Source organism: Branchiostoma lanceolatum, chromosome 16 (genome assembly GCF_035083965.1).
Source record: "Branchiostoma lanceolatum isolate klBraLanc5 chromosome 16, klBraLanc5.hap2, whole genome shotgun sequence".
In the NCBI taxonomy this organism is placed as follows: Eukaryota; Metazoa; Chordata; class Leptocardii; order Amphioxiformes; family Branchiostomatidae; genus Branchiostoma; species Branchiostoma lanceolatum.
Window position 1 is genome coordinate 2647880 of NC_089737.1, and position 21203 is coordinate 2669082.

At 44.5% G+C, this 21203-nt stretch overlaps 2 protein-coding genes across 4 annotated transcripts in view; one reads left to right on the forward strand and one right to left on the reverse strand.

The window, feature by feature from the left end:
* LOC136421584 (TBC1 domain family member 15-like) overlaps positions 1 to 21203 on the forward strand; it is a 56661-nt gene that overhangs the window by 24762 nt on the left and 10696 nt on the right. The gene's annotated exons all lie outside the window — the stretch shown is intronic.
* On the reverse strand, positions 107 to 12699 carry LOC136422095 (uncharacterized). The gene is made up of 4 exons (XM_066409744.1): positions 12276 to 12699; positions 7512 to 10703; positions 5775 to 6167; positions 107 to 3889 (listed from the first exon to the last, which is right to left on the reverse strand). Exons 2-4 carry the CDS (start codon positions 10650 to 10652, stop codon positions 581 to 583), a joined length of 6843 nt encoding a protein of 2280 aa, XP_066265841.1. The 5' UTR covers positions 10653 to 10703; positions 12276 to 12699; the 3' UTR covers positions 107 to 580.

Consider the following 21203-nt stretch of genomic DNA (forward strand, 5'->3'; position numbering starts at 1 on the left):
AAATTATAACTTATGATCAATGTGATCACACTTTTTAAGTATGTGCAGGCCTTTATAGTCTATTTTGGTGGCTATCGAGTTTTACAACTGAACAGAGGGTAAAATTGTGAATGGAAATAGTGACCCATTTTTTTTTTCAACATGGGAAAAACAGGACAGGCTATTCGGAGAAGCAACAAGATAAATTGGTGTGGCCTAACCACAGAAGTGAAAAGATTGAGCCAGTGGTTACTACGGAGGATGGTACTCGGGTTAGTTATGTATAATCATTTTCAGCAAATATTGGGAAGATAGTAACCATCAGAACATGACAGTCATTAAAAACAGATCAGCAACTATTAAAGAAACACTTTTAGAGCTATTCGTGTCAATTATCAATATTTCAAGTGCTTTTTTGAATGCTATGAAACAAAATTGATCTGTTTCCTTCTCCTGTGTCCATTAAGTGGTTAAGAGTTACTTACAGTTTGTGGGGTCAGTGGTTATACATGTGTCTGCCTTGGTCATGCTCATACACGTTTCTGTACATGTTTCCGCCTTGGTCATGATCATACATGTTTCCGTACATGTTTGTGCCGCGTCATGGAGAAGGTGGACGTGGTTCTTGTGGTGGTCTGGGCAGGTCTGGGAAGTCAGGGATTCCTACCGGTGGGGCAGGCAGCAGTCCGCCATCGGGAAATGTCTCTGGCCCTTCGTCTGTTCCTCGTGGTGGGAACGGCGGAGGTGGTTCCACTTCCTCTGGGGGTTCGACTTCTTCTGGGGGTTCGACTTCTTCTACCTCTACCTTTGGCGGCTCTGTAGGTGGAGGTGGTGGGGTGGTAATGTCCTTCACGTAGTTCAGGTAGTACACAACAGTTTCTTCTCCTCCCATGCACACGTACGGACCAGCGTCTTCCTCTGCTACCTTCTCGATGGTCAGGGTACCGTCGTCAGCCACTTTTGTCTTGTTCACGCTGCCGCCGAACTTGACTACAGCTCCTTGGGGTGTCGCCCAGAACTTGCCGATGCCAATCTCCTTGGAGATGTTGCAAGGGAGTTCTGCAGACTCCCCAATAAGGACAGCGAGCCCGTTTTCAACGTAGAGGATGGCCTCGCAGATCAGGCTGGAGAGCGGAATGGTGTTGGCATCCTGGTTGGCGTACGCTATGGGAGTCGCACACGTTGCAAACCCGCCCGGCGCTTGACGTCTTCTCCTGCCTCCGTAGTGTCCAGCAGGACGGAACGGTCCTTGGCCAGTATACGAGAGGAACTCCTGTAAGAGAAGTGGATCAGGCTCGTAGTAAGGTCGGAAGGGGGGCTCCCCTTCGGCGGCTCCCGCACCTTGGTGGGGGGGCTGATCAGCAGAGTAACCAAACCATCCTCGGAGGGGGATCATGTTACAGTCGCAGTGCCAGGGGTTTCCAGCTCCGATTACAAACTTGAGGGAAGGTAGCTCTGTCCTGAGGGATGCGGGTAAGGTCACAAGGGCATTGTTGCTCAAGTCCAGGCGTTGCAGCGCATCAAGGCCTTTGAATACACCTGCAGGGATGACTACAATCTTGTTATTTGAAAGGTCCAGCCATTGTAAGTCAGGCAGATTTGCAAAGGCGCCATTTTCAATCGCCTGGATTTCATTGTCCTGAAGATAGATCATTTGAAGGCTTTCCAAATCCTTGAAGTCATCTTCCTTGACCATCTTGATTTTGTTGTCAAAAAGCTGCACCCGCCTGAGGTTTTCAAGAGATGTGATCGCTTTTCCTGGGACAGCCGTGAGGTTGTTACCATGAATGTCCAAGTCAATAAGAGTTGGAAGTCCCTTAAAGGCACCATCGCCAATCTCTTCAATCTGATTCTCATGAAGCTGGATCAGCTGTAGATTTTCTAGGCCCTCGAATGCTCCATCTTCTATTGTTGTAATATTGTTAGAGGATAGATAGATCTGTAGGAGATTTGTCATGCCCTTGAATAAGCCTGATGCAAGTTTTTCTATAGCATTCCTATACAAGAACAGCAGTCGCAAGTTTTCAAGGCCGTCAAATGAGCCAACTTCAATGTCAGTAATTTGATTATTGTCCAGATCCAGTTCCTCTAAGTCTTTCAAATCTTTGAACAGGTCCTTCTTCACCTCAGTTAGGTCAGTACCTAGCATCAAGAATAAACGTGTATCTCCTGGAATCTTTGAAATTTCAGCTTCAAAGCAGTGGACTGTCAAGATGTCGATGCAGCGACAAACTCTGGGACAAACACGCAATGTGGCATTTGCCATGTCTACTCCACCACCATTGTCAGCAATGCAGACATAGTTTCCACCGTCCTCAGCCGCGGCATTCTTGATCCAAAGGGTCCCGTTATCGAGAACCTCCTTATTTCCAACTGCTTCGTCAATAGTGACAATCTTGCCATCAGGTGTTTTCCACCGTGCAGGTGGAATAGGAAGGCCAGATATCTCACAGTTCAGGAAAGCATCCCCGCCTTCCTTCACAGTCACGTATGCATCGATGAAGGTGATGACTGGAGGGGTGCAGATCATTGCCTCTTCAGGAACTTCTCGCACTTCCCGACCTTCCAACTCGTCAGGAGCAGCACACATGGCGGGGATTTCATGGAAGTAGTGTGCAATCAAGTCCATGTTGGCAGCCAGGTTGCAATCACAGGACCATGGATTATTGTAGCCAACAATGAACTTTATCTTTGGTAACCGCTCTTTAATATCTGCAGGAAGGTACGTCATCTTGTTGTCTGACACGTCCAAGATTTCAACACTCTTCAGGTCATTCATCACTGAAGGCTTGATGCGTTTGATGGAGTTTCTACTCAGGTAGAGAACCTTCAGCTTGTTGAGAGAACTGAAGGCACCAGGTTCAATGTCAATAATGCCGTTGCCACTGATGTCCAGTTCCTCAAGGTCAGTGTATTCCTCAAACTGACCTGCTTTGAGGACGTAGGTGGCTGGACACTTCCAGATGAGAGCTTTGATGCTTGGTCCCTGGAGGATAGGGGGACGACCATTCTGCCCTTCCCCTATAGTGTCTGGTGGTGGTGTTGGTTCAACATTGCAGTCTATGGTTGATAGATTATACTCAGCTGAAAGTACTTCACTTGACAGGCCAGCTGCAGCATAACCAGCAAAACGTGGAGGATCCATGCAGGTGGGACCAGCTCCGATCTCAGGTGGGTTCTTCTCGATCCAGGCGCTAAGCCAAGATGCGTCTTTGTTGCAGGTGAAAGGGTTTCCAAGCATGATAATTTCCTTCAAGTTATCAAGTCCCTTGATTGCTCCCTCGGGAAGAGATTCGAACTTGTTTTTAGAGAGATCCAGTACTGTAAGTTTCTTCAGACTGGCAAAGAGTCCATCTGCAATTGTGGTGAAATTGGTATTGTACAGGTAGAGTTGCTCAAGAGCCTCCATACCTTTAAAAGACTCAGCTGTAAGACTTTGTGCAAGCCAGTTACCGCCAAGGTTTAAGGACTTAAGTTTTTCCCCAATTTTAGCCATGGCTGCTCCAGGAAAGGATTTGAGCTTGTTGTTTGACAGGTCTAGTAGTTGAAGTTTCTTCAACCCATTGAAGGCATCTGGGTGAATACTTGTCAGAAGGCTCTCTGTAATATTCAACTCAACAAGGTACGGAAGACCCATGAAGGCGTTCTTGGGAATCTTCGTGAGGGAGCTGTCAGCGACGAGGAGTCCTCTTGTTCGCGGGCTCAGGCCTACTGGCATGGAGTCCATGCTGCGGCAGTAAGCCACTTTGTTGGGATAACAGAAGCAGCTCTGAGGGCACCCTGGCTGTGACATGCACACCTGTACCGCCACAAGCAGGAGGAACCCAACAATCTTCCACATGGTTGCAGTTGTGTGAGAGGCCTCAGGCCTGCCTTGCTTTGCTTGTTTGTCTGCACTGCTGACCACAACCTACAGAGTGAGGAACAGCATGATTCAAGTTCAATGCTCATAAGAATTTTGACAATGATCTGAAGTACAATAATTGTTTTTCAGTTTGTCCTATCAGATCTACATATTGTACAGTACATTGATTTTTAAAACTATTTTACAGCACAGTCAAACCTGCTATAAAGACTGGTAACTACAATGTGCAGACTGTATTATTAGACAAGATCTTCGAGTTGATGGTTATGTCAATTGAAAAACAATTATCAAAGGGACTGCCATGAAGTGGTCACATTGGCCAGGTGGTCCTTTCTTAGAGGTGGTCAAGTGTACAGGCTTTACTGTAAGAGAAATCTCTTAATGCAAGGCGAGGAAAGGTGAGGATCATGGCAAATAAGTCAAAGCCAGTAATCCTTGTTTATCCCTGCTAAACCCCTTCAGGGCCATCACCACAGATCAGTGTCAGGTGTACACAGATGGCAGGGATCTTTAAGATAATACTTAGCAGAAGATGGTCAGGTTTAAGATCACTGGGCAATCTTCCCGGTTTTTCCTTTAGCTGCTGAAAGTTTAAGGAAGAGGAAGACTGACAATTTGGCAGGTCCGTGTATATCGTTTTGTAAGGGAAAGGGGATGGATGGAGGGATGGGTCCTGGAGACAGGCCTGATCATCTTTAATGAACTCAAGGTGTTAAAGACTCTTAATGCAGGGGCTTTGGCCAAGCTTGTTATACGATCTTGGAAGCACTTGGATGTTTTCATATCCAGTCGATTCCAGATACAGTCTGTTGGGCTTGAATACCAACGTTTAAATCCACTAACAAGATTGTTAACTGCTTACTTTACAGACATTATAGAAAATTAATGCATTTGTATTAGCATTCCCACCAGATGGGAATTTTTGCCTAGTCTGGATGTCTTCAAGTGTTTCATGGGGCATCCAATATATTTTTGTCAGAATGCCAACATTGCTTTAAAACATCTGAAAAATTGCCTAAAAAAAGAGGAATACCTCATCTATTCACTATTGACATATCTATGAGTTGAAATTTGTTTCAAAAAATGCAGGGAAAGAAGAGTTTCAAAGGGATAGAAATGTGAACTTTTCTGGGGCCCAAAAATTTTTTGTGCTGTGGCATTTGCTACTTTGTTACCCCCCCCCCCCTCCACAATGAATGCCCTCTACAGTTGAATCTGGCAGAATCACTGATCCCTAAATGTCCTCAAACCGCTATTTCCAGCAGTTTAAGATCCGAATTTCAACTCAAGACTTAAGAAATACCCACTATAAAGGTTGCTTTCTTTCAACTTGGTCACATTTTTTTTAATGTTTTTGAGGAAATGTTGGCGGTCTGACAAAAATGCAGTAGACTCCCAGAAAGCAAAATTGAAGGCGTCATTACGAAATAAAGGACATCCGAAAGGCGTAAAGTGCAGGAATGCTGGTGTACTCTTTATCCGACGCATCTTCATCACTGACCTTTCCTTAATTGATAATTCACCATGTTGTATTATCACAGCCAGTAAGGTACCCATATGAGTAATGAGGCTGTTGTAACGTGCTCGAGGCGCCTCCTCGAACACAGGACCCCCATTTTACGTCTCTTCCAAAAGTCGGTGATAATGTGTGAATTGAATAAATTTCTCAAGTAAATCATGAACATTGACCTAAAATTGCAGGATAACGTTCCCTTCATACATGTCCCATGTTTTAAAAGAGAGACATTGTGAGCATGCTAAAGAACCCACTGCACTAAACAATAAGATAGGCTGGATATCCCAGTGTGCCATTGCTAAGACCTGTCCGTTCTCAACTCATGGGTTAGCCTTTACTAAGATAATAGTCTTTTGCCTGTTGGTAGCCTATTATATGAGATATTGTCTCAAGTATATATTAAAGACGACTCACCAAACGTCCAGCCCTTGTAGAATGCAGGTGATGGTTGGGCGGGAATTCTGCTAAAGACCCAGCGCTTATTCCCCAGTAGTCCGCACACTGGAAGCAGGTTGTGCCAGACAAGTACTTTTGACTACTTCTTGGCTGCCTCGATGCCTTTCTTATTCGATTAGTTTTGAACTTTTCAGGAATGCCTGTTTTGCCCTTGTTGTCATGGAGATTGGATGTTCTCCAACTATTGTAGCTTAAGGGCCAGCTACAAAAATGTGTATAAGAACCACATGGGCTCAGCTGCTGCTTAAGAAAAATATGTCTTTGCAGGGACTTTAGTTTGCAGTAGGAGGCACTGGCAGACCTTAAACTTTGTGGTTGAAACAATACAGAAGTACAGTCTACTAGAAATACTTACTAGATCCAAGCAGAGGAATGGGTTCAGCTGGTTTATGACATGTTTTTAGGCGTTTTTGTTGGGCTTTCTATTTTGTCCCAGCTTAAATTTTTTTCGTCCCACCCATTTTTTGGGAGCCCATTTTGCTAATTTTTTTTCTTAAATCTGTCATTTCAAGCCTACAAATACACATTTCCATTACCGTCACGTCATGAAGTTTTGATTTTTTTGATGGATGGGATGAAATTTTTTCCAAGCAAGCAAATTTCTGTCCAGGAACGGAGGGACGCGTCCTGGGGATAGCCCTGGTCCCGATTTCTTTATGTCGCCATCTCACTTATTGAAAATAGTAGGGGTTCTTGTCGGCGTCAGTTTAATGGCCACACCCGGGGCGATTGTTGTATTGAGGTCACCTGGCGCCGATTGGCAGCCTCCAGACCCTTGCGGTCAGCTCTGTCATAAAGTAGTCGGCCAAGCCCTTGTAACGCCCACCTTAGTTGTATGACAGCGTCCTGTCAGGTAATAACTGACAACTCAGCTGCTATGCTAAGGACTGGGGCTTATGCATAGGGCATTAGGAAAAACAAAACGTCTGTGTTGTCATGAGATTGCAGTAGAATTAAACATAGAACCACTGTGGGTATTTCACAATTTGCAGGGGGTACTGTGTTAAGGCTCTAATAGGGGTTTGGGGGAACACCAGAATTAGGTATTTTCTTTTTGAAAGGGGAAAAAAAAATCAATTTTACCACCCAAATCTTCTAATCAAATGAAGGATTGTCCAACAGAATAGCAATATACATCTTACTTTATTTCATATTAGTTGTTGAAAGCATGATTTAAATAACTTAATAAGCAACTTGTGAGTTATAAAGAAATTGAAATAAATTGAAGTAAAAAAGTTACAAAGTTTAGGGTGCACTAGTGCTGCATTGATGCCATGATGATCATTGTGAGAGAGTGAGGGTAAATACAGCACATGAAAACAGCTAAAAAGGTTGTGTTGTAGTCCGCATGGAATAACATATGGATCCCAACACATTCAAATATAATTGTACATCATGAAGATCAAGCTAGATTTATGTACTAGTAAGCTTTCATTAGTGAATGTAATAGGCCCAAGATACACATTCTATAGACAATCCTCTTTTGCAAACTAATAGATATTCTTGTAACTAAATGTGTCAACATTTATTTGTAGGTAATATGAATCGCTAATAATAGTTCATCATGTCACTGCAATTGTGGACAAACAGTAACTGTTGTTGTTTGAGGAGAGAAAAGTGTCCATCTGGAAATGAGATTTTCTCCTTCTGATGGGTGGAATACTGGAGAGGTTTATCCCCCTACGTTTTGACTTATACAGGTGGAGGTGGTGGTATAGGTCCTCCCTTCTCGTAGTACACTAAGTATATAACAGGTTCTCTACCTCCTAGGCACACATATGCACCCGCATCCTCTTCTTCCACCCTATTGATAATTAGTGTACCATCGTCAGACACCATGACACGATCCTTGCTGTCACCAAACTTCACCACAGCTCCTTGTGGCGTCACCCAAAACTTACCAATCCCGACCTCTTCGGTGATAACGCAAGAGAGTTCGGCAGTAGCCCCAATAACAACGTCTAGTCCATTTTCAACAAAGAGGATCGCTTCACAGACCAGGCGCAACATTGAAACGGTGTTGATATCTTGATCTGCAAGATCCATCGGAGTCTTACAGGTCGCTACTTGACCCAGCGCTTGGCGCTTCTTCCTTTTCTGTCCATAACCACCGTATTGGTACCGTAGGCTATAGCCATAACTATCACCTTGTAGACTGTTTGTGATCTCATTGTTTGCTCCATATGGAGAGCCGCCCCCTCCGTAGTACGATACAGGCCGGAATGGCGTACGGCCAGCATGCTGAAGGAACTCCTCATCGAGAATGGGGTCGGGTTCGTAATAAGGTCTGTAGGGGGGGTCACACAGAATCGGGAATACTATAGGAGGGGGTTGGATGTCGGAGTGACCGAACCAACCACGGAGAAGAATCATGTTACAGTCGCAGTGCCAGGGGTTTCCTGCTCCGATTACGAACTTGAGGGAAGGTAGCTCTGTCCTGAGGGATGTGGGCAATGTTATGAGGACATTGTTTCTCAAGTCGAGGTGTTGCAGTGCATCAAGGCCTTTGAACACACCAGCAGGAATGACTACAAGCTTGTTGTTGGAAAGGTCTAACCAGTGCAAGGCGGGCAGGTTTGAAAAGGCACCGTTTTCGATCACCTGAATGTCATTGTTCTGCAAGTAAATTATCTGCAGCCTCTCCAGATCCTTGAAATCACCTTCCTTGATAATTATGATCTTGTTTTCAAAGAGTTGCACCCGCTTTAGGGTTGAAAGAGTAGAGATGGCTTTTCCCGGGATGGTTGTGAGGTTGTTCAGGTGGAGGTCCAGGTCAATGAGTGTTGGAAGTCCTATAAAGGCACCGTCACCAATCTCTTCAATCTGATTCTCATGAAGCTGGATCAGCTGTAGATTTTGCAGGCCCTTGAATGCTCCATCTTCTATTGTGGTGATGTTGTTGGAAGATAGATAAATCTTTTGGAGGCTGACCATGCCCCTGAAAATGCCTGTCCGAAGCTTCTCCAATGCATTCCGATACAAGACCAGCAGTCGTAGTTTGTAGAGGTCCTCGAATGCTCCGACGTCAATGTCAGTGATTTGATTATTGTCGAGATCCAGTTCTTCCAAGTCCAACAAATCTCTGAAAAGGTCTTTGCTGACCACCTGAAGATCGGTGCCCAGCATCAAGAATAGACGTGTGTCCGATGGAATCTTTGAAATGTTAGCGTGAAAGCAGTGGACTGACAGGATATCCAGGCAGCGGCAGTGTTCGGGACAGACTCGTAGTGTGGTGTTTCCTCTTGCTATCCCACCACCATTGTCAGCAATGCCGACATAGTTGCCACCATCATCACCTGTGGTACCTCTTATCAAAAGGGTCCCATTATTGAGAACTTCCTTATTTCCAACCGGTTCGTCAATGGTGACAACATTGCCATCAGGTGTTTGCCACTGCACAGTTGGAAGAGGAAGGCCAGATATTCTACAGTTCAGGAAAGCGTCGCCGCGTTCCCTCACTGTTATGTACTCGTTGACATAAAGGATAACTGGAGGAGTGCAGATCATTGCCTCTTTAGGTACTTCCCTCACCAACTTCCCCTCCAACTCTGGTGGAAAAGCACAGACGGCAGGTTTCTCGTGGAAGTGGTGCGCTAACAGGTCCAAATTTTCAGCCAGGTTACAATCACAGGACCACGGATTATCATATCCCACGATAAACCTCAACTTTGGCAACAGTTGTTTGATATTTTTAGGCAGGGAAGTGATCTGGTTGCCAGACACATCCAGTACCTCGAGATTAGTCATTCCAGTCAGGACAGATGCCTTGATTTTCGTCAGCATGTTATCTCTTAGGTACAGGACTCTGAGCTTGCTCAGGGAACTGAATGCTCCAGGTTCAAAGTCAATGATGTTATTTTCACTGATGTCCAGCTCCTCAAGGTCAACACAGTCTCTAAACTGTTCTACTTTAAGGACGGTGGTGCCCGGGCACCTCCATATGAGACCTTTGACAGTAGCTGTTTCTGGAAGATCGGTTATTGTAGCAGGCTCCGTTGTGTAATCTGCTATCACCATCTCATACTCCCCGGAAAGGACTTCTTTTGGAAGGGCAGCTGCAGCATAACCGGCCAATCGTGGAGGATCCATACAGGTGGGACCAGGCCCAATCTTAGGCGGGTTCTTCTCGAACCATCCCCTTATCCATAAAGCATCTTTGTCACAGACGAAAGGGTTTCCAAACATAACAATCTCTGTCATATTGTCAAGTCCCTGTACTGCCTCTTCTGGAAGAGACCTGAAGTCGTTCTTGGAGAGGTCCAGGACCTTTAGCGATTTCAGGCTCTGAAGCAATCCACTTTCAATGACGCTTAAATTCATGTTGTACAGATAGAGTTCCTCAAGAACCTCCATGTCTTCAAAGGACTCAGCTGTAAGACTTTCTGCAATTGGGTTACCACCAACATTTAAAGACTTGAGCTTTTTGACAACTTTATCTATAGCTTCTTTGGGTAATGTTGCAAGTTTGTTGTTTGATAGGTCCAACTTTTCAAGCAGTTCTAGGAAATTGAAGGCACCTGGATAGATGGTTGTTATAAGATTATCCGTGATGTTCATCTCAACAAGGTAGGGGACACCCTTGAAGGCATTGTTTTGAATTGTAGTGAAGGAACTGTCAGAAATGAGTAGTCCTGTGGTATGTGGGTTGAGACCTATGGGCATGTACTCCATGTTGTAACAGAACGTCTGTCGTTTGGGGGTGTTGGTACAGAAACAGTCTTGAGGGCACACTCTTGAGAAGGAGTTTGCCTTGTCTTTAGGGTAGAGAGACATCTGTGTTGAGACTGGTCCTACCTCCAGTATTACTAGCAGCGTAAGCCCTGCAACCAGCCACATCTTTGCTGTTGTGTGGATATCCTTATGCCTGTCTGTAACTTCAGGCCTCACCTAAAAAGAGGAAAAATCAGGAATTAGTCAAATACCATTATAACAGATATTATCGGAGGTTTTAAAAGTTGAGTATAGATTGCAGCATTCAGGTTGTTGATGCAAATGTATTTTTCTACTATTGTAGGAACTCATTCTAAAAAAAGAATGCAAATGTTTGTTTCTTCAACCAGTACTTCTGCTTTGAAGTCAAAGTCTTTTGTACGGTAAATAAATTCTAAGTCCAGACCAGCTTACCAGTGTCCCTTCAGTAAGCTGGAATGCAGGTGTAAGGGTTTGGTATGGGTTTGCCTCTGGAGCCTTCGAGCTGCCTCGTTACGGAAATTACCTGCATCAAAGACGATTTAGGAAGACGCATCTCTTTCCTTCAAGAGGGTGGCATCACTAATTGCCCCAAAGTACCGTATATAAAGAAAGGTCAAAACATAGGGGCGGGAAAAACTTTCGCCTCTGGGTATCACTGGCAAAGTCAAGAGCACAGGTCTTTACCGATGCCAGATGGAATAGAATGATCCTGTGGGCCCAACCCACCTCGGTCAAAACACAGAATTGCAAAACAAAAACATGGAAAGTTGAACTTTGTGCAGCCACTCTCTTATTGGTTGAACTGATGATTTGGTTAGACAACCGAGAACAATCCATTCACTACAGAGGCAAGTACATATGTGGATGGTTAGACAGGTGAAAAAGGATGTCTATATATCTTACTTACGATAACTTACTCTTTACTACTCTGAAAGCAGCGGTTATGTTTCAGCTTGTTTTGGACATCTTTTTAGGTGTTTTGTAGACCTTTCTATTAGTCAGTTTTTCTTGGCATACATACACCAAGAAAAACTGGCAAAGTAGAAAGGCTGACAGAACGCATAAAAAGATGTCCTGGACATCTCTTTTGCTGTTTTGTCGACCAAAACAAGCCAGCACCTAACCTCTGCTTGGAAAGTAACTCCTCACAGAGTTTGAGCGTAAACAAGGACATGATGTAGTCAATTCTATCTACATGTGTATGGAACACTATACTTTTTGGAGTCATAATAGTCATGACATATGACATAAACATTGAGTAGTGTCCTTATCTGACTTCACCAAATGTATGTACATGTACTGTTACTGTCATTTTCCCAGGCTAGTACGGTCCTTTGTTAAAGTTGTAGCATTGGCAAGAAGTAACCTTGGCTTAGTGACAGCCAAATAAATAAAATGAAAATTGACTAATACAGGTGGTTTAGGTCTAACATCAAGGCTTTGTATTCTCAAAAGAGTTATCACCATTGATGGGTCCTAAAGATACAGACTTGCGTGGATATCTGTCTTCTGTTTTGAATTAGCAAAAGGTCTAATGTTTTTCCTTTTAAGTCAAGATTTCTCTAGAAAAACATAAACAGACCTAAGCCTGGCAATCCTATATCAATATCAGTTACATCTTTGACATTTCCTTAGATGATTTAAGATGATCATCTTCAAACTTTGGTCTAAACTGACACTTTTGACTTTTGGATTTACTTCTTGTCTTTCAGTAACAAATACTTAAAACAGTAATCTTTCATAGACGGTAACAGAGAAATAACTCACCGAATGCCATGGGCCTTGCCAAAATCCAGTTGCTAGGACTGGAAAACAACTCGGAAGGAATTGAAGCTCGCCTCCTTGAACTTGTTGCCCCGTAGACTGGTAATGATCTTAGGCAGATGATCAGTTCCTTGGACTCTCAGCAGGACGATCCTCCGGTCTCTAGCTTATCAGGCCGTCCAGACTTAATTTTATGGATGACATATCTGCATACGGAATATTAACAACACTTGCGTGCGTTTTGTGAGAATAACAAGATGTCCTCCTCCTCTGACGTATTAGAATTGGCACGTGAGAATGTTTCAAACTTGGTAACAAGTCCCAAGAAGTGGAGGAGTTATTCGTAGACTCAAATCTCCTACCATCAGGCCAAAGAACTTAATTCTTTAGATGACGCCTGCATGCATACCAACTTTGGCCTGCTTTGCCCAAGGAAAACAAGGGATTCCAGTCCTGACAGATTTGGCAATGTTACTTGCATCTTAGTAACTAGTCCCTGTAGGAGTGACTGGGAGCAAGACATATAGAAAAGTTGTGACAAGTAACACATAGCTTAATATACAAATCTAAAGTTTTCTTCTCTTGTCTTAAGTACAGGAAGAATAGATTTCTTGGTTAGACATGTTTTGTTTTTCTCATTTCATCCTTCATTCAACATTTGTCAGCTCTTCTTTTTCAAAATCTATATACAGTATCTCCTTTTTCAGGCAGATCTCTTTTTCTTCTTCTTTATTACAATTGGGTGGCTCAAAAAGGATATTATCCATAGAACCAAGTTTGGATAGCCTGACTTTGGGCACTATTTTCCCAGCATGCTCCCAAGGTCGTGCCCTATGACACCTGTACAGTGGTGAAGGTTAATTAGAGTCTAGATGTCAGGGATGCCTCCAGTGTTACGTTGCCATGGAAACAGAAAGAATCTCCAACCCCCTTTGTTGTGTTGCATATGAAAACCACCTGTTTCAACTAGTGTTTGCTAGTCTCATACTCATAGCTGTTGCTATAAGACTAGCTATGTTGCAGTAAAGTTCATTCATTCATTCATTCATTCTTTTCTTTCTTTCTTTCTTTCTTTCTTTCTTTCTTTCTTTCTTTCTTTCTTTCTTTCTTTCTTTCTTTCTTTCTTTCTTTCTTGTACTTTATTCCTCCCTTGGGAGAGCGATGCATAGTTGAAGTATTTACAAAGGGGATGCCATGACCCTTAACATGTGGTACATAGCAATCCTGTTTTATAAAATAATTATATTCTTATATTGCTGTTATTCCGTACTCATATTTACAATCTCTCAGAGGCCAGGTGAACGAACCTGCCAGGGGTTTCCCATGCCCCACACGTCTAGTCTACTGATGACCATTGGGACATTAAAAAACAAACATTCGATCAGATCTATCATATCATATCTATAAAAAACTGTTTCTGTGTATTGTACAAATAACTCTCAGAGTTCTTTAAAGGTCTTTAGTGTTTCACTTTCAAAGTTCATTGTCTCTGCATCATTCTCTACAACTCCTTGTGAATCCACACAGCTCAGCTCTCCACAGCTCGCGTGTTTAACTCGCAGCCTAGCTTCTGCCAAGACTGTGTTGTAGCTTTTCTTGGGTGGTTAAAGTCCAGCTCTTTCTTCTTCTCCCGTATGTGCTTACATACTATGCATGTACTCAGCTCTCGTGTGCTCTATTCTCATTCCCCCGTGCTGCAGTTTTGCCTCTCTTTCCAGGTGGCGTGCTTTAATGCCATGGCTGCCAGGGGGCGGAGCAATCTGGCCGTTGTTGTGATGAAGGTGCTCCACACAGCTGGTTCTATAACTTCTTCCACTATCTCGGCACCCAGCATGACCTCTGTGAATCTCTCGTCTGGTTGTTCGTGTACTTTTACCATGACTCTTACTCCCAGAATGTTTGCTATTTCTTCTGCCAGGGTTTGTCGTAAGTGGTTAAAAGTGGAACATCTGGTGACTAGATGACCGACCAAGTCTTCTGTAGGGTCATGGCAGGTTGGACATGTTTTTACGGTGTGTCTGGTTGGGATGGTACTGAGAAGTATGAGGTTCTTAAGGTCTCTCTGGTACTCTGGCTGTTGTCTTGCTAGTGTCCATAACTTGTGGGGTTTGTTGTTTGTCTGGTGGACTCTGTAGAACCTGTGGCAGTTGGTTTGGGACGCTGTGCTCGCCCTCCACCTCTCACTCTCTTGTGTCTGTATCGTCGTCTTCACTAGATGTTTCCATGCATTTACTGTAGGGAAGTCTGTTGTCAACCAGTATCCTTCCAGCCACTCCACCAGGCCATATTCCTTAGCAACTTCAAAACACTCATTCACAAATCCTCTTGTCTTACTGCCTGGTTTTGCTAGGATGTAGGAGTACAGCCTGAGGAGGAACACTCTCTTTGCAAGTACAGTGTTTTGCAGACTGACCAGCTTTCCGAAAAGGCAGAGTTTACACTTGTCTAGAATTGACTTCAGACTTGTCATTCCTATTGCACTTAGACACGCTGTCGTCTCTGTCTGAAAGTGCATGCCTTGCATGTTTTTTGCTCCCCTCCTGTGCACTCTCTCTAGTTTGAGTAGATCACTATTTGAAGGGTCCCAAAACTCGCAGCCATGCAGCATGCTGGGAATGACCAATGTGTTGTACAGGGTCTTGTAGATTAAAGGGTTGGGATGTTGTCCTTCAGAGCCTGTTGTCAAAATCGCACTAATCTTTCCCTTCCCTTTTCTGCATGCCGCCTCAATGGGTTCTTTAGATAACATGTTGGCAGTGTGTTGTACTCCAACATGCGTTACTGTAGCTGTCTCTGGTATAGAACTTGTTCCCAATTTCCATGTGGTTGTATCACAGGCCACATTTTGGCTGCTAGTTGTCTGCCCAAAGACGATGCATTTACTTTTTCCTGGTGCAAATTCAAACCTCCATTTTCTTCCATAATGTCCCATAGTGTCGATCATTCTCTGCAGACCTGCCTGTGTGCTCGCCAGCAGACATATGTCATCCGCTAAGGCAGGTGAAGCACAACTGATCCCTCCTATGCTCACTCCACCCGACTGTAGCTGTAGTTCGTCGTGCACATCATCTGTTGCTAGTAGATAGCAGGTAAGGGACAGTACACCTCCTTGGTTCACACCTCTTGAAGTGCTGAATTCTCTGGAAACACCTCCATTCAGCAGGACAGAATATGTACAACCTGTGTGCATGAGCTTGAGGAGTCTCCATAGTCTGCCATTTACTCCTTTCTTGTACATTTTAAACAACATTCCCTCCAGCCAGACTGTGTCGTAAGCTTTCTTTGTATCGAGGAAGCAACCGTATACTAGGCTCCCTCTTTCCATGTAGTGGTTGGTCACTTCTCTCACGATGAAAGCGGTAGTGATGTTGCTGCATCCAACTTGTCCCCCACTCTGGAGTTGGTGAGGTATACCTCTATCATGGAGCCAAGGACTCCATCTATTAAACAATGTCCTCTCCCATACTTTGGAAATGACAGGTAACAGTGTCACACCCCGGTGTGAGTCCATGTCTGTTTTGTTGGTTTTACCTTGCTTGAGGAGGGGTATCTTCAGTCCTTTTTTAAAGGCCTTTGGGATGTGTTCCTTCTCTCTTATTGCATTGAACAGCCCTGTCAAACGGGCCCACAATGCTTCACCTCCATACTTGATGTGCTCGTATACCAGGCCATCTTTGCCTCCACTCTTTCCATTCTTCAAACCCTTGCAAACAGAGGCTACCTCTTGTGGGAAGAAGGGTTCTTCCAGTATCCCTTCCAGGTTGCTGTAGCTTTCTTCTTCCATCTTGGCTACCTCTTCTGTGATTTGGTTCTTGTGTACTTCATCAAAGCGCATGGCTTCCTCTTCTTGTTCGTTGCCCAGTGTCTCAAAGTGTCTTGCCCAAGTTTCTCTCACTTGACTGGGATTGTTGATGACTTGTTCCCCCACTTTTACTGCTTGAGGCCTGTTGGTTCTGCCCTTTCTCTGTCTGATCTTTTTCCAGAACTCTTTGTCGTTAGATGCTGCTAGGGCTGCCAGCTCTTCATTCTGTTTGGCTTCTTGTAAGAGCTTTGCTTTCCTCAGTTCTGACCTGAACTGGTTCTTCCTCTCTTTGTAAGCCTTGTACAGTTGGTTCTCTTTCTCCCTTGGTTTTCCCCCTTCTTTCCATTGCATCCAAGCGCTCACTTGTTGCTGGTGCGCTTCTGTCAGCGTTGGTGACCAGTAGGGTTTCTGGTGTTTCTTACACTTATTTGCGGGTATCACTTCTTCTCCTGTTGTTCTCAGTATTGTTGTTATTGTATCAAGATCTTTCTCTATGGACCCTGCTGACCATGTGGCTGGAGCACTATTCGATTCTAGCCTCTCACTCACTCTTTTTTTGTAAGCCTCTTTGAGTGTCTGGTCTCCATCTCTATGCCAGTTGAGTTTTGGTCTGATCACTGTTTCTTCGAACTCATTTGGCTTGTTGACGAATGAGGCAACTATGGGGCTATGATCTGATAAGTTGAGGCTGCAATCTCCAATCACTTTGCATGAGACTGCTTCTGTTAACAGAGAGTAAGGTATGAGGATGTGGTCTATCGTGGACAAGTGTTTGTCTCCATTAGCTTGAAAGGTATGGAGTGGTCCCTTGCAGAGATGGCTCAAGTTAAGGGAAAACAAGTCCAGTTCATCTAGTGTGCCCCATAGTTCTTTGCCCAGTTTGGATGGCTGACCTCTGCCCCTTGGGCCTCCCTGTTTGCCGAGGTCTGCGTTAAAATCTCCGACAAAGATCACTTCACCTTCATTTTCATACTTTCTGTATAGTTCTGTCATAATGTCTAAATGCTCTCTGTAGTTGTCTATTGCCAAGCCACTATGTGGCATATAGGCTGCAAAGACAAAGATTTTCTGGCCGCTTTGGAGTCTAACTCTCACTCCAATAATCCTGTCATTGCCATCTTCCAGTTTGTGTACTGCATAATCAATACTCTCCTTCCACAGTAAGGCAACTCCACCTTGCCCTCTTCTCCAACCTGTGGTATGTTTGAATTCCTTTAGCCGGTTATCTGCTCTCCCCCACCCTCTGTGGCTATTCATTACTTTGTCAAGTTCTGGTAGTGCATCTTGGTATAGCCAGTGTTCGGTAACTGCAAGGATGTCTATATGAGCCAGCTGTTTCCTTATGAATGGCAGTGCTGTCACTAGTCCTCTGGCATTATAGCAGCCAACTGTTAGCTCTTTAGATGAGTCTGCTGTAGTAGTGGCAATCATTGTGTGACCTCTGAGTCTGTTGGCCCTGTCAAAGGACTGCTTCTTGTTGCTTGGTTTCTCTCACCACCACCCTCAGTGTTGTCACCCTTGCTTTTGTACCTCTTCTCTGACATCCATTCACGACATTTGACCCCATCGGGCCAAAAGTCTTCCTTCACCACCATATGTGCCTGGTGCAGTAGAACATTGATTCTGGCAAACGCTATGTCTTTTTGTCTACTATTCATGACTCTCACAAACGATAATTGTACTCCTTTACTCTGAGCATACTTGTGTATCATGCTCTGAAGGCTCTCTGCTTCTGTCTTCTTCATGTAGCCCAGGAAGAACCTCTTTCTCCGCACTCGGTTTCTCCCAATACCCACAAAATCTGAGAAGTCAGTGTGGCTGTCTGCACAGTTGATGTTGTTCCTCCCTGTCTGTAGCCTTCTGTGTTCGTTGCTGTATTGTTGGGTTCTGGTAGGGCATGTTAACGAATGTGGTGAACGACTTGGTCTCTTTTTCCTTATAGGGGAGTACTCTTGCTGCACATGTGTCATCACTGCTTCCTTGTATGTCTTGTTCTGTGTGCATTCCAGTCTCCTTGTTCCTTGTGGACTACTTCTCAGTCTTGACGGGTCTCTCTGTGGTTTTGGGCTCTCTGCCTTGTTTCTGTCCCCTGTACTCGAACTTTGACTTCCTGTATAAATCTGTCCTAGGCCCTTCTTGGCTGTCAGTGGCCATGTATTACTCCCCTCATCTGTGCTGCTTGGTGAGTCAGGGGTTCTGCATGTAGCCTTCAAATCTGTTGTTCTGTCTCTTCCTCTTATGCCCCTTGAATCAGTGTTTCCTCTTGGGCTGGGATCTAAATTGATAACATTGGTTTCGCCAGCATGGTCATTACTTCTGGTACTCTTCTCCCCACTCTCGCTTTCAGTCTCATTTCCATCTCTAGACCGCCTTGTCTCATTCTGCTTTTCTTTGCCCTGTTGGTTTCCCTGCCTCTCTGCTGGGCTGTCTGAGCCCCGTTGCTCATGGCGTGCAGATTGCAGGTATGAGGTTATTGTATCTCCCTGTGTTGTGGTCGAGGGCTCCTCAGTATGTTTCACAAGTCTAACCCCTGTACCAAGTCTCTTGTTGTCTCCACCAGTTTGGTTGCTGTTGTCTCCATTTCTCAAGATGTGGTCTGCTGTTTCACTTGTGACACATACAGCACTTGAGGTCTCGAGATCTTTGCACCTGGCCCTTATCTCTTGTACCATTTGGTGTGTCCTTGACAGGGCGTACTCTTGCTCTCTCAATCTTTCTTCAAGTGAGTGTGCCAGATTCTGTACATATGTTGTAATTTTGCCCATCTTTGCCTCTTTGTCTGTGTCAGCTTTCTTAGAGAAGCCTTGTAGAGCCTGGAGCTCTGTTTCTACTGAGTTGATCTTGTTGTTGTGGGTTGCAACTGTTGTCTGCATTCTCATCTGGGTGGTTTCAGACTTCTTCAGCTTTGATTTCATGCCCTCCATCTCTTCTGCAATCACAAGTTGTGATCCTTTAAGCGCTGCTATTTCCTCCTGGGTACTCTTTTGATGTCTGTCCCAGTGTTCTGTTACGTCATCTCTGGCTTCCTCATGGCGTCTTAGCTTGTTGTTCAAGCTCTCAATTTTCCCTTTCAATTCCTTCACCTCCTTCTTAAGTACCTCTCTCAGACTTGCATTTTCTGCCAGTATCTTGGCTACGACGTCATTATCCTCTTCATTTTCTCCTAGTTCTAGTATTGGATTCAGAGTTCTGCTTCGTGTGATTGCTGGGCTCTTCCATGTACTCTGCTGCGTTCCATGGGGGAATATTTTCTTTACTTCCGCCAGGTTTCTTTCCCCCTCTATGAACTGGAATAAAGTACACACATCCTCTGCTAACCTGTTAGCGACCGGCTCGGTGTTGGCCCTGAAGGTTCTCTTCCTGGGCTGTCCCTGAGGACAACCCGGCCTCTCTCGTCTGGCAATAGCAATCAGCGCCTCTCTTGTATGGTTCAGCATATGTTCATCGTCGTTGCTGGCTGCGAGGACCTTCTTCTTTGCTGTACACCTGTCCAGTCCTGCAATGTGGCTTCTCACCAATTGCAGGACCTGTCTTGGTGTCTCTGGGTCGTCATCGAAGGAGATGTCCTCCATCCCCTTCAGCCATGTTCCTGAGCCTTCCAGCTCCTCGTTCTCCATGTCTGGATACGCGTTCCACTGCTCCTCAGTCCGCTCATCCTCCATGTCTGGTCTTCTCTGAGCGCTGGCAGGCCGCTGCAGCTGGCGTCCTTCGGACAAGGCCCCCTAGGTTGGCTTCCTTCCGCCCTGTAAAACAAAGAATACTCGGCAGTACACGTGTTACGGATATAAAAATCAAGGTATACTAAACGTCTTTTGCTCTAGCTAATGTTTCGGAAACAAGTACTAGATACTCACCGGGCCCGTTGATGGTACTGGGCTGAGTACAGCGTCACTCCGATGGGGAGGGGGGCGCTGCACACCTCTCGCGTCGGTCCTGTTTCTTCGGCACTCGGCCCGTTTTTCAGAGTCTAATGAGTTCTTCTGCACTCCCTCGGTTCTTGTCTCTTTCCACTTCGCACGTAAGTCCTCCAACAGTGTTTTAGTGGGCTAGAAACTCTGTTTTACTGAGAGTTAGAACGACCCCTAAAACGAAGCGTCCGCCATCTTGGACGATACCACTACCCATTTCTTTCTTTCTTTCTTTCTTTCTTTCTTTCTTTCTTTCTTTCTTTCTTTCTTTCTTTCTTTCTTTCTTTCTTTCTTTCTTTCTTTCTTTCTTTCTTTCTTTCTTTCTTTCTTTCTTTCTTTCAGTCAGTCAGTCAGTCAGTCTAGTAATGGAACAATATCATATATAGAATGCCTTTGAAATTTAGATGGGCTAAGACTACAAGTCTTTGAGTTATTAGTCCAGAATCAAGTTGTTTTCAAGTTTGGTCCTCCCAAGACCTGCATGGAACTTGTTATCATCGATGTCAGTAGAGGATTTATTAGACGAGTTACACAGCTCTTGGAATTAGATACTAGTGTGCAGAGCGTAGGTGTGAGAAGTCCTGCCAAGGTACATGATGTACAACCACCTGCCAACACATGACTGCAAAACTGGACTGCTAATACGGAAAGCTTTTGTACCAGTTTCGCCAACACTGACAATTCATGCGAGCGTCGGCCAAATTTGTAGATCGCCCAAAGCTCGCCGAAATTCAAAATCGCCCGAGCGTCAACCGTATTTTCCAATGAAAATCTTGGGTGACGTCCTTCGAACACTAAAAACTAAAAATCCCCCATGAGATGGTACCATCTCTTGGACATGGATGTAGTCAGAATCGACTAACCTGGTAAAAGGCCAATATTTGGATCAACTTCGATTTCTAAAAATCGTCCGAAGCCCGCGTAATCGACAGGACGTCGCCCGTACTTCGGCCGAAAATGCACATTTAAAGCTTGTCAACACATCGGCCGAGCTGAATTTCTTATTTGTGACGGGGGCTTTAATGAACCAAATGATAAACAAGCTTGGAGTCGTACCAACTGAATATTCAGTTGTGGTGAAGAAAAGTACATCCCATTCAAGTTGTTTTAAAAAATGGAGGTTTTTCCTCATCTTTCAGTCATTGCATAATTACACGTGTATAACACTACATCCATGGGAACATGGGACCATATCCTCTCGCTCACAGTACATGTTGAAGC